Raw genomic sequence first — 18,247 nt, 5'->3', positions numbered from 1 at the left:
AAAATTATAACAGGTGTACACATTACATTTTCAGTGAAACACATTGTTGAGGCATCTCTCCGAGAACTGGCATCGTGCAACATCACCATCTACTGCCTCTAAGCGACGTCTGCCATGTTTCCACTCCATCGGAAAATGGACCTCTGACAGTGTAGATAGTATAATATTTTCATAAGTCTTGGAGTATCTTTGAAATCTCTTATGAAATTAGACTTAAGACTATTAAACTGAATTAAATTTAACTAGACCATGATGAACTTGAAAAGTCAATAATAATGTTTTAATTGACAGCACCCATACATCATTTGCACATTAGTTATGTCTTGGGACCATGACATGAATGGTGAGTCAATTTAATAAAGTATTTGTAATTATTTTTTACCTTCTTCATTGATACAACCAAAGACTTATAATTAATAAAATAATTGTATTTTTAAATAAATAATTAATCAGGAATTATTGGAAATTTTTAGTTAAAAGTTGCCGATTTTCAAGATAATGGCTGTTGTTAAGGATTTAAAGTGGAACGATGAGGAGTCTGTTAAAGTAACTTTAAGTTTTTCTCATTTTTAAAATATTAAAGAAAACCTTGAATTTTTGGGTGTATATTAAAAAATTTAAACATGGCTACCGATAATACCGATAAGTAATACGACAGCCTGTAATGTATCTAACGATTTTATAATTGATACTAGTGCATTTTAGATGATACAAAATTAAGCAAGGTGGTGATCGACACTAACATACTCAAGCAGGCGGAAAGAGAATACAACATGGTGGCAAATTTGGCACCTGATGTCACATTTTTAGGAGTCACAGATTACTTGATAAAGTTTGTAGTAGTCAGTCAGATGTTGGTAAAAGATAATGTCACTATTTTTTTTAATTAATTACATCCATCGGGAAACTAACCCAAACTTGTATATTCTGTGATAGAAGTTTCTGTAATCAATTAACAATTTTTTAGTTGTGTTATATTCAATACTAAAAGCCAAGATAATGTACATACAATGCGGATGGCAGCTTGAATCTCACCATGAAAAATGTGCGAAATTATAAATGGCGTTTTTTTTTTTAGTATTTATAGATTCCAAGATGATGACAACATCAACAGGGCAAGGTCTTCCAAGATATTGGGTGTGGTGTCACAAATCTAAGATGGTTACCGGCATATACCTTAAAACCTGATATTGTACAGTTAAAAATATACTACAGACATTTTGCAATTATGGACAGTACTTTTGTTAAAATAATAAAGAGTGCCAAAAAAGTGGCCGAAGTTAGCCCCGGTACTAAGTATGCTATTTGTTTCCAAGAAAACATAAAAGTCAATTTATAATTTTCTTTAATTAAGTCCAGAAAACATTTAATAGAAGTTTTTAAAAAAAGGGCATAAGTTCGGTTTTAAAAGGTTTGGTGCGAGGTTTGTTCTGAACAAAAAGGCTTTTGGTATTTGATCCAAATATTATGGGTGCGAAATTTAACGTAGAGTATGGCTTATGCATTTGTGAAAATTTGGAATACAGCAGTGTGGATCATTCCACATCAACGACAATCGTCGGTGCACCCTCTAGTCGCAGAGTCCATTGTGCTCCGACATTAGTGGCAAGTGCAATACAGTGCAACGAGACTAACACATGTCTCAGCCGAGATATCGACTATGTCCGCGCGAAAATGGACTGAGTTTTCTGCATTAGTTACTAGAATGTAATGAGACTAATTAAATCATTCAATATCATATGTATGTGTGTATGTGTATGTATGTATATATATATATATAAACCATCCTGACTTGGTGCAATAGTATTTCAAACATAGCCTACATCCGACGAACCGCTAACTCACGACTTCGAGTGGCGCACAGCCACTAGGGGGCTCGAGGAGTTGCCTCTCAAACAGCAAAAGGGCTAGATTGTTCGACACAGTGGAGCTTAAACCTTCGTGTCTGGCTCCGCGAACAACCCCAGCCAAGGGACTTGTGACCATGTGTTACATGATTTACTGCCTGGTCGTGGTGCGTAACTCAGGCTTCAACTTAATAGCTTAATGATGTAAGACTGTCAGTTTTGCCCACAAAGCGCCGCCGTGATAAGCGATGCATGCAACCAATGTTCTTTTCATTTAATACTGGACGAGAACTTTTGGTACCCATTAGTCTTGCCCACATGACGATTACCTTAATTAACGTCCCTCGTGGCAGTTTAGTGTACAATATTTAGATGAGGCATACCTAACACACTTAATTAAAGTAATTGTGTCTGCATGGCAATGACTTGCATGGTTTGTAGTGAGCTTGTAGGATGTAGGATATTTATATTTGCAACTCGGCATAGTCTGCATCCATGTAGTCTTCATTCACAACCATGCAGTGTTCATTGCTAAGGCCCCACAGCCCGCATCAGATCGCGCTGGCCACACCATTTATCTACTACGATGCAGCTGCTCTAACCACCCTTGTGAGACATGAGCAAGTGTCCAGTAGAACATGTGATGCGAAGAGAACGAGATGGAACAGACTACATTCAAACCACACATGTAAGAGGGTTGTGTAAACAATAAAACTCACTCATGTCAGAGAACCCCCTTTCCTTAATTAACAGTAGTGTAAAATCCATTAGGAGTAGGCGGCTCTTTACACTTTAGGTACCTCTGCCGAGTTAACTCAATATACTACTTATCAGCCACTATGAAATAGCACACAGGTCAGATCTCATTATGCTAGTTTTTACCCGCGGCACAAAATCCCCAGGATTTCGACACCCTGTAACTGGTAGTATAGAACAATGTTTGGAATGGAACAAGTTGTCTTTAAAGAGAGCGAGGTAGGACTTCGAAATAACTTATACACAATACTATATCACCCCTATACATAAAGGAAAAAAATCACTACAGCCCACTCTGCTGACAAATAAACTATTATAATAGAAGTGGCAGTAGCGATAATTAACATACACATATTTCAAAATATCTGTAGAATAAAATCTTTCACATTAGTAAATAATAAAAATATTACACACAAATAAAAAAATCAATTTTGAAAATTTTCAATAATGTGAATATGCAAATAGCGAGAATGAAATGAAGCAATTATTTTGGTAACATATTGCACAGTATGTCCTGGGCACTTTTCGAAACTGTATCAGGGAACTTGATGTCGAAGGATGCCAGGAGGTCCCCCCGCTTGCTGGGCTCCTTTGGGTAGGGCAGCCCTTGGCCCTGGATCCTCTTCACAGTGGTGGGCTTGATCACTTCATGTCGCAGGTTCAGTGGGATCTTCTCCCCACTCAGCGTCGGTACTTCTATCAGAGTGCCGCACAGCGCCTGTGGAACAACACTCGCCCGTAAGTCAACTGCAACACCCATCACACATAATAGTGTTTTAAGAGCATTTGGAGACATACTTGTCTTCTGAAGAATGTGGATGCAGAATTCTGATATCAAATGTTAGGCAGGTTCCAATCACTGAATATTGCACATAGTGATGGATACAGAAATTTATTTTAAAAGAGGATTTGAAAAAAAATATTTATATAAAAAACATGTATACAAGGGGTTTAGTTAGTTTCCAGTGGCAGATGCAACGGATGTATAGGGGCTATAAACACCCCCCCCCCCCCCAGAAAGTTATACAATTTTTTGCATAATATCAGTTAAGACTGTATGTTAACCTTTTAACATCGTGCATACTGAAAACTTCTCATTCAACATAATGGTGGTTAAGGAGTTTTATACGATTCAGTATGTATTTAGCAAGATTATTAAGACAAAAAACTCAATGAATAAAACTGTAATATTATTAAATAATAGGGATTTTTTTAATAATTGGCAATTATTTTATCAGTATTAAATAGGTAATGAGTTTATTGAGTCTATGTAATGTGCTAATGCATGAAATATGTTTTAAGAATGTTAAATATAGTGACTGAGATTTTAATCCTACTAATATTATAAACGCGAAAGTTTGTAAGTATGGATGGATGTTTTCACGTAAAAACTACTGAATGAATTTGAATGAAATTTGGCCTACAGCTAGCTTATAACCTGGATTAACACATAGACCCCATATTAATATGAAATTCCATCCCTAAGGGAGTGAAAAAGTGATAATTTCATTTTATAACAGAAAAAATCATAGGTCATAGACATCCAAATAGTGAGTGTCATTTCTCTATGTCTGACACGATCATACACATACTGTGCCCGGCAGTTATCTTAGCGTCTCTCAGCGCGCTGGTGCGGGGACAGCGGGACGGGAGAAAGAAGAGGGGGTAAGCAGGCGACACGTAGCCGAGAGCCATGTAGTGGCTGTTAGGAAAATATCGCCCTTCAGTGTATACCCGAAAATGGAAGGAGAAGGTGGCAGCTCGCAGAGGCGCGGTAAAGTGATAAATAGCGGAGAGCGGGAAATAATAAAAACCGTTTATTCTATGGTATAAGTTGCTATTACTCCCAAAAAGCGCAAAAGTAGCTTAAATGGAAAGTTTAACATTGTAAGTTATATGTTCTGCATTGTTTGTACTCTATGAATGCTGGCAATCGAATAGTAATAATACTAATTAATTTTAACTTAATTTTGTTTTTCGTCACCTAATACAATCAATTATCATGGAAAGAGAACTTCACACTTACATTAAACAAATCATATAATATATATGAGGTTTTGAAGGTTATAATATGCATTCTAAAGTGGAAGTACAATGCAAATTGTATTTATAATCGATTAAAGGTGCATTAAAATATAAAGCCACACATACACAGGCATTTTTTAAATGCCATTAACGTTGGTAGTCAGGTGTTTCCTAAACGACTGACATGAAGTTAAAGCAGCAAATATAACAAGCTCCATGTTTAGTTAAATGTAAATCTAGCGCTAAATGGCACGTTTTAGGTACGGAAACCGGAGAACGATAAGGGCTAGACTGGCTCCTGCGTCATCAACTGTGAGATAGCTTTCGCGCAGAGAGCTACAAATGCGTAATGTTTTGGTCGTTTGCTTTTTCTTGTAAGACCTTTTTTAAAAAATAACTTTGAGAACACAATGAATTGAGAAGCATAGTTTTAGATTTATTTAACATACTAAGTGACCTAGTTTTCCAAAATAAATCGTTTCTGGTTTTCGCTAGTTACTGAGTTAACAACATTTCAATTAATTTTGGTTAGCATAATAATTAGCAAACACCGTAAGTATATTTTATGGGACAAAGTAAAACGTTGCAGGTGCAGATAATAGTTTGTTACTTTTCCTGACAGATGAGTACAAATATTCGAGCACAATCACTGCAATTTACACAATGTTACACTTACGTAGTACAAGTATAATTCATAGGATTTCTCACTTTTGGCTTGGTAACCCAGCGCTCTTAGCCAAAAGGCCTTACCGCCCTGGGGTCCCCACGGGCGTGGATACAGACTTACGTAGTGTAGGAAGTCACGCGCCGAATGTTTTCTGTGCTGCTAGTACAAACCTGGCCGCTGACCTTGACAATAGGGTATCGCTTTCTCTTAGCCCTCCCCTACCCCACAGACAGGACTAGGGAGCTCAGACGCTAAGATAACTGCCGGGCACAGTAGTAAGGTCTGGCAAATTAATATTTTTCTCCTTGGTGAGACCAGTCCGCTTAGTGGAGCTCGCAGCGGCTAACAAAATAAAGGCGCTAATAACAGTTTTGTTCTTAACTTCGTTAATAGATAGAGTTGCCTCGAATTTTAAACGCACCATCGTTTGATGCGTTTGTCATGTCTTTAATTTTCGTTTGTTTGTGTTGAATGCGTTCCTATACCATTCATCCGATTGCGATGAAATTTTGGTGATTTTTTATGCGCATGCCCATGAAGGTTACTGAGACGGTATAACTATTTTTCAATAGTTGGAGCACGAATCATGTCAAAAAATGTGTTTATTTCATTTTACATAGCGGCACTTCGTCTGTTTTGTTGTATAAGTGCGCACGCAATGCACAATTAATTTTAATATAAAAGAGAGACAGAGATAGAGTGATATAGTGTGTGTGTGTGTATATATATATATATATATATATACATATAGAGAGAGAGATAGAGATGGAGAGATAAGTTGAGATAGAGCGAGGTATAGAGAATAAAATGTGTTAGATAAAGAGATATACCTATCGATGTATAGAGCTATATAGAGACATATATAGAAGATATAAAGATAGTGGGAAGTATATATGTAGATATAAAGAGATAAATAGAGATATAGAGATACATAGATGTATATAGATGTAGATAGAGATAAATATATACAGAGAGATGAATAGATGATTTGTATATGTGGAACTACTTCAAACATATTACAAAACAAAACTGAATGAGGCATTGGAATGCAGGCCGAGCATTAGCTAGATAATGGAATCTTTTCAATATTAGTAATCTTTTTATTTTTCAGCTTTTTTATATATTGCTTTATAAAGTCTAAATTACATACAGACCAGGTAAATAACTATAAACTGGCAGAACAACATCTGTCGGGATCTGAAAGTGATATAAATTAATTTTCACACTTGACATTCAAATTAAGAAGACAATTACTAACTACATCTGATTTCGAAAAAGGTCCCCTTCACCCTGTGTTCAGCCCGGGCAACGCCGGGTATTGCAGCTAGTTTATCATATAAGAAAGCTCCCTCAGCTACTAATCATGAACAATGTTTTTTTTTTTAACTATCCTCGAATGAGAAATAAAAAAATACTTAACATTCTACCCATAAATTTCATATTTTCAATACTATCTATAAATAATTACGTCCACAACTTAATAAAAATATCATTCAATTGCTAGAAAAAGAAACAATTGTATAACTACCCACAAAATAAAAATTTGTAAATCAGTTTATAGGTAAATAAACTGTTAGTTCATACTATGTTTATGTCACACTGATGTCGTTGGTGATGGAAATTGAGTCTTGCATAAACCCTCTGGCTTTAAGTGGTTATCTCTTTCAGGAGACCATATTTTTATTTAAGACACAAATATATAAGAATAGGAGCTTAAGACTGCTAAAACACATCTCTAATATTACTGTAAATGAAATAAAGAATAACACTATTTTTCTCAAATAGTTTAAAATGATTAGGTACTTCAAACAGCAACCAAATTCAAATGATGCTCCTTTACAGCAAATGCGTCCCATCACAAAGTTAATCGTATTTATCGGCAACTCTCCAGTTACATCACATAAACATTGTAAAACTACATTTTACCATGCATAACCAGCAATTATTATTTTTAATTTACCTGCATAGAACTTAGCCAAAAATATGTTTCATATAATTATTAAAAACAAAAATAAGTACTAAATTTTAAGGAAAGCATGTGTTACTTGACAGAAAAAATTATTTTCCATACAAATTATGGTAACAGCTGTGGAATTTAAGTTTGTATTCAAGTGTCTCCAATTATAACTATCAAGTTATGAAATTTTGGGGTAGGGGCACGTTTCAAGAAGTCACACGAATATTTACCAAATTAAGTAGATAGCCAAACCAATTTAAAACACTACTTTTAGTTCAGAGTAACGTTACCACATGCAGGTCTAACATCAACTGTATAACCAATTCATCAATATTATACTGTAAGACTGTAAGAATGTGCCAACCTGCTTGAGGGATATGCGGGCGGTGTAGCGAAGGTCACTGCCCTCCCTCTTGAACATGGGGTGTGCCTTGTCGCGGATGATGAAGACGATGTCGACAGGTATCTTGATGCTGTCCGGGTCCTCCTCGCGCTCGAATAAGATCTTGGTGCCAGCCTTCCACCCTGGTTGCACGTTGATCGTCAACTCCTTTTCCTCCTTGCGGGCCGATCCATCTGGCTGTAGCACGTGCCAATAGACCTTCATCTTCTTGGTGCAGCCATGCAGGATGTTCTCTAGATCCACATACAGGTCGCGCTTAATCGTCGGATCCTGCATTTTTTCCTTGGCCCTTTGCAGGTTGCTCGCCATCGCGAACGAATCGCACATGTAAAAGACATTCTGAAATGGATTGCATGTGCAAAAACTCTCCCCGAAGGTAGCACATGGATTCCTGTGGAAGATGCAAGAGGTGTAAGAGGTATACGAGCCGTCAGTGTACCTGCCACCCACATGGGTATCTCTCCCCAGCCCCTTATCACTGGACTGATGGTAAATGTCCCGCTTCTTTTTGTCGATCAATACTTCGTATGCCTCCGCCACGTCCTTGAACTTGTCCTCCGCATCGGGAGATTTGTTCTTGTCTGGGTGGTACTTTAAAGCCAGCCTACGATACGCCTTCTTTATTTCATCGTCTGAAGCATCTTTCGAAAGTTCCAACACTTTGTAATAGTCCTTTTCCTTTCCCATAACTAACCTGCAAAACATAAACCGGTTCATTAAACAGTATAGGTATATATTATGTTCATGTAAACATACAACAACACCCAGCCTGTACATTAAAAGTTTTGGTACGATACACAAGCACTTGTTAAAAGGGGTACAATCCATAAGTCCGAGCTTAGTCTGGCCAGGACATGCGGGTAAGGTTGCGAATAAGCACTACCTTATTGGGATACAACTGTACCTTAACTCGCAAATCGTACTACAGAAAGTGTCTAAACTCAATCCCTGTTAGGTAACAAAAAAATCAACAGTTTAAATAAACGAGGCTAGATCCAGATTTCAAAGCATTCTAATGGATGTTTGCAAACCATCAATATGGCAAAATTTTTACAGATGGTGTAATTTTAAAATTTCTAGAGTACTTTTATAGTTGCGATTATTTGTTTTTATTGTCATTAAAAGTATACAAAAATTGTACAAAAAGTATTCCAGGATAGTTTCACTATCATAAGTTTTCTTTTGGCACACCAACATTTGGTATGTCCCCCCATGATCACAAAATTGACTGTATACGAGTTAATGGCGCCAGATGTGGTTCAGCCATCTGCACGAAATCGACGAAGAGTGAGCTCTACTCATGCGAGGAATTTGGAAAACAGAAAGGCAATGGATAGGACACCAAAATCCGTTGCCTAAAAATAAGGAATTGGCCGTTTCCCATCGTGCACTAGGAATATGGTTGGGGTACAGGTGAAGCATATTCAACACCCAAACCCTTATTTTCTTTTCTTGGAATACCGGCCTATGTTATCTTGTAAGGGTTAGGATCAGTCTGGTAGGAAAGAGACGGCCAGTCATAACGAATATGATGTCGTTAACTGCTCATTCGGAGAACCAGGTGCTGTCCCTCTGCAGACCATGGGTCAGTTAGTAGAGTCGAGGTCATCAGATAATCAGCATGTAAATCGTAATGTGTAAATTTCTCTCACTAGGCTAGCTCCCATGAGATGTTGGCTTTGGTTTCGATACATTTTAATTTTAAAAAAATATTTAGTTTCAGCTCTAAGGTCTAAAATAATTTTTATTACACACTGAGTTTAAATGGTGTTTCTTATTTGAGTTGTAAACGGGTTTGCAATGATCAATTTATAACTCAAACCATTGATTTGAATTTTAATATTTGTTTATTGATAATAAATTTTTATTTTCATAAATTTTAGTATTAATAATTTTAATAGATCCTTGGGTATCAAGCTGTGTGCATTTTCTTATCACGATACTTATAATAATTGGAAATTACATTTGGTCATTTGATATTTAATTTGGCCTTCTCATGTAAAGAAAAACCTTTATATTCATGCTAAAATCAAATGTCTTGATTTACAAAATAATTAGTAAATATAGATTTGTATAATTTAGAAATTTGTGATAAGAAATGTGTGCTTACATTATTCATCACATTAGAACTATAATATTAAAAGTATGTAAATTGTTTTAACACTTGACTAATCTTACAATTTTAGTTTTAAATGGTAAAATGAATATTGTGTATAACACAGATTACTATCCATCAATGGAAGGCCAAACCAAATATTATAAAGCTCATTACCGAACACTCACAGGACATGATCAAACCAATTGTGTTCAGCACTTGTAGAAAAAGTTGCTTTGAAACTAGCTTTGAAGCAGAATTGTAATAGGTGTGAATCATCATAATAAATAATCAGAAAAAAAATTCTTGTTTTGGATTGTTTGAAAAGAGTTCTTGAGCCCATATATTTTGTTAATATAATTATGATTCGGAATATAAGATGTGAAAACATGCAAGTTTTGACAAATGTGTATGTCATATAATTCGCATCAAATAGAATCACCAAATTCTTCAGATACATATTGTTACGAAACGTAAACAGGGCCGCAACGCGCGCAGGTTCGTAGCTGGCTGGCGGCCCCGCACGGCCACTGACGTCATGTTGCCGCCGCAACGTGAGACTTGCCGCGCGCGCTTGGTGGATTACAAGGGTCGTCGTTTCGCCCCCCACCACTCCCCGTGCGACGCTCTGTCTAGGCGCTGTGGGAATTCCGCCTGCGGTCGCGCAAGCTCCCGACGCCTTTCTCGATAAATCTGGCGTCGGGTCGGCGCGGAATGACGCGACTGGCCCCAGCCGCGCTCGTGAATTCTAGAAGTGGCGCCTGGGCCTATATAAGCCCGGGACGCCGGCCTCGGAGTTCAGTTGGGAGTTGAGTTCTCGGCAATAGTTTGATGTGCGGTGTGTAAAAACCGAGTGACTGGGGAATAAACATTTATTAAGTGTAATTGATTACTAGGCATTTTTAGAAGATTTTTGTAGTGATGTAAATATTGGCAATAAAAATGTGTAGTAAAATCTTTAATTGGGCTATCCATTTACGAACCCATTAGTTTTCCCACGACGATTTATTATTTCATTTTAATAAATCGTAACAATATGAATAGTCGTCCTGCCGGTGTCGGTGATGTGATTTTCGGAACTGATGATTGTTTATGATCGCTGAGAGCGCCAATTATCCTAGATTAGCGGTCCTGCGTACTAAATCATAGGTAGAGTGAGACTCGTCTCTGGGCATAATTATGTGCTAACTAAAATGACTACTGTAATAAATGCAGTAAAACTATCTTAAGTTACAAGATTAACATTTCTGTGAGAAAAAAAACGACTAAGTAACTACAAAATACCATAATAAATTTTTAAGACGCTTTAATAAACCATCGTTTAATGGAACAATTTACCAACGCATTTGGGGAAAGGTGAAAGAGGATTTTCATGACGTCACCTATTCATCCGAGCAATTCTCTTTCTGCAATTTCCTGCACTCACAACAGATGCCTGTTGAACTACGAATAACTGAGCACAGAGTTTACACTGTATATATGCAGGTTATACAGGGAAGTAGGGGGGATCAAAATAACAAGTTAGCCTATAGGGAAATTAGTCGTGACATCATCCACTGCCTTGTTGGGCCTATCTCCGCACAAAGTACACGATGCATGCGACCCTTTTCTGCATTATTAATCCCCAGCATGAAAAAGCGTGTAGGCTCTGCCCGGAGACGCACCTACATATGTCCCTCCCTAAATAAATAAGCTCACCTTGTCAAGCCAGGGTCATGTAGGAAAACCAGTAGGCAGCTTCCATTAGGACTCCAGACTAAGAGGCATGCATTATCCATCAGGGTAAAATAACTAAGAAAAATCATTGGCTGACGCAATGAGAGAAGGTAGGGGGAAATATCTTCTCCCCCTCCAAAAGTTGAGAAATTTTTTTGTGCAAAATTTCAATGAAGGCGCAGTTATTTTGCATGATGCACGGTGAGCTTTTACAACATCTGCAATTTCAACTGTGTGAAAAGCCACGTCGCCTACAGCTGCTGCTGTAGGCCAATGTAAGTGTGTGAGTGTCAAAGCTAGTGTTAAGTTTTTTTTAATGCATGCGTGTTAAAATTTTAACATATTGTCTTTTTTATATACAACCACCCCCTCCTCTTGAAAAAATAAATTTGTATCCGCCACCACCAATAAAAAATAAAGATTAAAAGAGGTCTTGGCAAGGGCTTTTCATAATCTGGAACTCTTAATTACCAACAATACATGGCTTTAATTGTGTAAATAACTTTCGTTCATTTCAGGTCTCCACTTCTACTACTTCTGAGATCTAAGGATAGTTATCTACAGCCAGAAATATCTTAGCCCTGAATTTTACTGTTTTGGAAGGCAGCATTTTCGGTACATAGTGTGGCTAATAGTGCACTAACACTATGTAAATTCTTGTTTTAATATATGCTTCTTTAGGCGTGTCATGAAAAATGATGAGAGTGAATTTTTACGATGTTCGCGCATGAAAAAAAATTCACAGGATAAAAAAAAGCTACATACAAATGAAAATTTTATGTGTGCTTTTAAATCTTATACTTTAGTGATAGATATTGAATATTCATCTGCATAATTAAAAACTTTTATTTATTGTGAGTATTAATGATATAAATTGTGTTATTAAACTTTTTCAAATAAGGTTATGTCCCCGTGTGTATAACGATGTCAGGTTGCTTGTAAGCTTAAATTGTCGCTGGCAGGCAGTGTCTGTGGAAGGTTTAGTAGTCTATTGGCCTTTTTCATGGAAGTGTTTGTTTCCCGTATGTATAATTTATTTGCATTATAAGTTATACATTATTACATTATGATTTAATAAAAAATTCAAATTAATAAATTAGAATAATAATTCAGCATATTTATTTATTTATTTTCATTATTAATTAAAATTTATCTCGAATGTTTTAGTAAATTAAATTATTAATTTTATACACGTGTTTATATTAATAAAGAATATGGAGTATTTATGTAAAAAAATTTATGATTTTATACTTTACCAACAGTATTTATATCACTCTAGTCCTTTTGTTATTTTTATTTCTATTAATTATTTGCATGCAAAATTAGAGTTAGTCTTTTATTATTACGCCAAGTAATTATAACTTCTAACACACGTACATAAGTATACGCACCCATTATTTTTTCCGTATGTAGCACAGTCACATGATGAAATGCCTGTGCGAATGTCAGGTCTCACTCACGCAAGTGTCTACTGGGTTTCGTCGGAGTGGTTCGCACAGCTTTACGATGCACGCCACAACCGAGTTGAAATAACCACTTGCACTTGAGCACACTCGCAAGCCACTTAATCTCACCGACACGACACTACATCACGCCAGTTAGCGCTCTAACAAAAAAAAACGTTAGTTATCTCAACTTGCAACACTTACGCCGTGTGCCTGATTAATCCCACAGGACTTGCACCCCACTTGTTTATCCAAGTGATTCTACAAAAGCGTGGGGTGCATTTGTTATAATATGCACAAGGTGAGATGTACGAGGGACGTTCCGAAAGTAAGTTCCGTCTTTTTTTTTTGAAAGAGTAATGTGTGTAAGTGTCAAAACTAGTGTGTGTTTTTTTTAATGCATGTGTGTTAAAATTTTAACATATTGTATTTTTATATACAACCACCCCCTCCTCTTGAAAATGAAACAAACAATCACCATAAGAATCCACACCCGTTGCTGTTAGCGTCAGTGGAGGAGGAATGACGCATGCTCAGAGCGCCGAAGAAGAGAACAGTAGTAGCAGACCAGCGTGCCCGAGGTTATTCGAGTGCCAATCACGATGGCAGCGTTAGTGTACTGACAACGTGGTCGCCAATGGAAGTGTGAGCTGTTGTCCCTGCATTGGAAGCCGCACTCTCGGGGCATCACTTCCAAAACAATGCTGAGGTGGAGCAGGCTGTGCGACAATTTCTTGCATCGCAGGGCACCGTGTTTTACCAGAGAGGTTTTTTCCAAACTGATTGCACGCTACGACAAAATATCTCAATGTTGGTGGTGACTATGTTGAAAAATAGTTCAAGCTGTATAGTTTATGATGTTACTGTGTAATTTATTTTCGCGATAGATTTTCCGTGTGAAAAAAAAATACGAAACTTACTTTCGGAACGTCCCTCGTACAAACCTCGGTTTCTGGTCTCACACATAACTGAGTGCTCCGGATGGCGGTAAGGTATTGGCGGAGTTTGGTCAGTCTTTCGGTTTTGGCGGTACACGCGATCAAGTGTGGCGGCGACTGCGACCTCGAGGTGACGAGCGACTGTTCGGCTCGTGGCCCGGCGCGCAAGTGAAGCAGTGGAAGAGTTTTCGAGAACGGCGGTGCGCGACAAACAAAAGAGTGAGTTACTGCCGAATCAGACTCCAGTGAAGTATTTCAGGGCCTTGAATACGCGGGGCGCGATTACAGTATGGTGTCAAGAGGTTCAAGGAAAAAAAAATTGAAAACTGTTCAAGATATCCGAGTACGTTCTGTTTACGGAAAGATTAAAAGGATGCGCTGAAAAAAATGTATTTTTAGGAGAGAGAAAAATGGCTAAAACGTGTGTTTTCAGAATAATTGTTAGCCATTAAATACCCGGTACAGATTATTGAAAGCACTCGAAGAACTTGCATCACACCTTTATCTTCATGTATGTATGGTCGTCACCACTCAAATCTCATAGTTACCTTGTGCACTACGAGAAGACTGCGTGCCAGTCCACTGCGCATAGAGGTGAAACCGCGCTAGATGCACCACCGAGCGTCGCACCCTTAAATAGGAGAATAATTAACTTAGTAATCATTTTGTCTCTCTTTCCATATCTACATTTCTTCCCTCTTCGACCATTGACTTATGGCCATAGAGTCGGGATTAAAATGGTTCGGAGCCCACAATACTATTAAATAAACAGTGTGACGTGAAATCCTCCTGTTTCTCATAGACATCACAAGAACAAATTTTCATGCAAACACAAAGCGTCTTTCCATGGTTATCTATCCGGTTATTTTTAATAGCATGAGATTTTTGCGGCGCAGTTCTACAACCGTTTAAGTCCGGAAATAATTTTGAAATTACTAATCCTCAAAATAAACATCATCACTACGTAATCTGATACTAAAATAGTACCAGGATCGAAGCAGTTCGGTAATTGCTTTCGTTGCTAAAGGCCGCCTGACATTCTACACTTAGGCAACCCCGTGGCACGCCCGCGAATGGCGGGCTAGCGTTATAAATTTAGTCGGGCGTCGCGTACTTTGGAGATGTCTTGCAATGACGATGGGTAACTTTACATATATATAAATTAAAATGTTTGTTTGTTTGTTTGTTTGTTTGTCCTAAACCATTCATCCGATTGCGAGGAAACTTTGCACACTCGACCTTTAAAACACGAGAAAGATAAATATCTAGGTGCGATTTCGATAAAGCCAATTCTTAAAGCAGAACTTAATATTATTCTTGATGATATTTCGCCATTTCATTGTGAACGCATTGTTCATCCGATTTCTATGAAATTTTGCACACTTGAACATTGAAACACGATAAAGGTTACTGTCTATGTGGGATAATGTACACCAGGTGGCGCTCGAGTCGTATCGGATAATTACCAGTAAATATTTCGACAGTTCCTCTTTTATATGGTGTTCCGCAAAGGTTTCTGAATTAGTACAACCACTTTACAATAGATGGCGCGCGAATAGTTACAACAAATGTGTGTGTTTCATATATTTAGCGGCAGTTCGTGTGTTTTCAGTGTAGTGTAAGCACGCATGACAGAATTTAATTGCATTAAATATAAAAGAGAGATAGAAATATATAAAGATAGATAGGGAGAAATAGACAGAGATATATAGATGTGTATACATAGATATATAGAGATATAGTGGGAGATATAGAAGAGTTATAGAGATAGATAGGTAGATATATATGCAGATAAATATTGATAGAGATATGTGTACATACTTCAAACAAATTACAAAAAAATTTTTGAACTAGGCATTGCAACACATGCCGGGCATTAGCTAGTGCATTATAAACTAAGTGAGTTTGATTTCGACCGACAAATTCGGCTGCAGGTTTATCACGACAAAATAAGTTAAAAACATCTCTGAGACTTGTGGTCGAAAGTTCTCCCCAATATTGGAGGTGTACAACAATTTTATTGTAGATAGTAAAGTATTTAATATAAACACTTATCGTCTGGATAATGTTTAATTTAAAGAAGTTCTTCAACCCACAGCTTATTTTACTTCAGAGATAAATTTTGCAGTGTTTGTAGAACTTCGCTCAATTGAACATAATTCAGACGCTCAGTGTTCCATCTCGGTTAGTTTCTACATCGTTTACAATAAAAATGTTGTTGAGCCAGAACTTCAAAAACGTATACCAGACATCTTCCTAGAGCATGTTTGGCATCAGCTGTGTTTTCCTTCGACACCAGCCTAAAAACAAATGATAGAAAACGATTAATAAATGCATGTAGGCTACTGTGACATGATGGATAGATATATCTTAACCAAACGCCATATAAGTGACACTCTTTTAAGTTTTGAGTTTACATTTCATTACAAATCCATAAAACGGAACTAATATTCGGAACCTCGCTTGTCAATCATATCCATTAACATTATTATTATTCACTGGGCAAGTATAGTTGGTATCCACCAAAGACTGATTTGTTGGATAGGTTGGTTACTTAAAAACGTTACTCGCTAGGCGAGTAGTGCTGTACTCGCTAACCAAACAGTTACGACACAAAGAAGCGTTAATTATGCTATCGCCCTAAAAGAAGACCTGCCGGCAGTCCTCGCCGTTTGCTCCGGCGCCGTCGACTCCGGGGCTGGGGCTCTCTTGTGACTCCCCCGTCGTCGACAGCCTAAGGCTCTGGGCTCAGACCTGTTGCTTAATCAAGCAATACCGCAACAGGGAGAGATGCAACTGTACTGTCATCATAGCCATTGCGGACCTCGAGGTCCGAGTGCCAGATCCGGGCATCGAACCGCGGGCCCGCGTAGAGTTCAATGCCGCGGATTGCCGCCCACTGCCTCTAGTTGTTACAATAGATATCAGGTCTTAATGGTGATGTAAATAACGGATGTTTGGTGACCCTGGGGTGTTGTGAGTTGGGTGGTTTGGCGGGGGTTACAGTCAGGACTCGAACCCGTGCTGTGCTGAGGGCGATTTCAGGAGCACGGTGGAAGAATATGTGTAAGTGTGATTTGAGTTCGTGGGTTCGAATCCCAGTGGGAAAAGTTTCAGGGGGCTGCCTACCCTGCCTAAGCCCTACGGGTGTGTAGGTTGTTAGCTGGCTGTGGTTTCTAGTCGTATTGGGTGAATGAACAGACAAGTTCTAAGATAGTGTAGGTTGATGGTGACTGTGATTGTTGTGGAACCCGAGGCGGGCAGCCTCTTCTCGGACTGCCGCCGTCTCAGGTGACACTGGAGCTCACACATGCGTAGAAGTTTAGGCTAGAGCCCCACTTCGAAGGACTGGATTAATATTTCCGACCGATCAACTGCCTACTGGCTATACAGGTCAACCTGCAACTCTGTCCCTTCCCGAGTGTGGTCAGACGCAACAACTCACGGTTAGCAATTTCTACATTAACTAACTCGTTACACCTGAAGCATAGATGCTGGATCCAGGGTTTTTCAATGGCAGATTTGATAATTTCGCTAACTTTCGACATACTTTTACTGGCAACAGGCAATCTGTCACTCTATCTCTTCTGGAGTGAGACCCTGTGCGCCAGTTCGCGATTAATTAACGTAAATTTAACTTACAATAACTATTGTTAATATGCGCTCAATACCATCCACCTTTCCATGAAGTCACCCGCCGTAAAGAGGCGCATGCGCCAGTGGCACCTACCCAGACGCGCACAAACACCAATGCGGACCGCAAGATCCAAGCTCCCGACCCCAGATTGGTTAAAACATTCTGACCCTGAACAACTCTTCTTCCTTGACTATCCTTCCTATACTGTACTGAATCTGCCTGCTTAATGCTTGCAATATTAAAACTCACATGGATGAGCCCAGGGTTTTTCCTGTGCCTATGCAGGTTTTACCTGGGCCCAACTTAACTAGTTATAGTCTAGAGTTTAAGATAGGGGAGTTAGTCATGGCGTCGATTGCTGCCATCGCTGGCCAATCCCGAACGAAGCACATGATGCATACTACCCGTTCTGCGTGGCTGGAACCGAGTATGATTAGTCTTCAACTACCCAGACCCCTCCCAAACAAATACACTCAGTTTTAGTTAGGTTGGGAAAACCATTCTCAGGACCTCCGGGTGTACCTCAGATTCTGGGAGGCGACCTGGTTTGGTCCTCGCAGCTGGTGCCAGCTCGCTGGGCTCAAGGAACTAAATCAGAGGTGGCAGCGAGCACGCCGCGGCCTCGGTGCTGGTGTGGTCGGGCGGCGGGCCCGCCTCGCTCCAGTCGCTACTCGCTACTCGCTGGGTCTCCGAGGACACGTCTCCACGCCGCGCGATACCCCGAGCCGAGCCCTGGACCACTCGCCCACTCGCTGCTGCGG

At 38.8% G+C, this 18,247-nt stretch overlaps 1 protein-coding gene across 5 annotated transcripts in view; it reads right to left on the bottom strand.

Annotated features, from left to right (window-relative positions):
* Positions 1-2,852: 2,852 nt before the first annotated feature.
* LOC134530566 (dnaJ protein homolog 1-like) overlaps positions 2,853-18,247 on the bottom strand; it is a 108,565-nt gene continuing 93,170 nt past the window's right edge. For all 5 annotated transcript variants that reach the window (XM_063365514.1, XM_063365516.1, XM_063365512.1 and 2 more), the window contains 2 exons: positions 7,617-8,349; positions 2,853-3,321 (listed from right to left, as the gene is read on the bottom strand). In XM_063365514.1, the coding sequence (XP_063221584.1) occupies positions 3,088-3,321; positions 7,617-8,342 (960 nt within the window). In that variant the 5' untranslated portion in view covers positions 8,343-8,349 and the 3' untranslated portion in view covers positions 2,853-3,087. The remainder of the gene's footprint in view (positions 3,322-7,616; positions 8,350-18,247) is intronic.

This window comes from Bacillus rossius, chromosome 3 (genome assembly GCF_032445375.1).
Source record: "Bacillus rossius redtenbacheri isolate Brsri chromosome 3, Brsri_v3, whole genome shotgun sequence".
NCBI lineage: Eukaryota > Metazoa > Arthropoda > Insecta > Phasmatodea > Bacillidae > Bacillus > Bacillus rossius.
The sequence above is the reverse complement of the archived record's forward strand: the minus strand, read 5'-3'. Positions and strand labels throughout refer to the sequence as shown.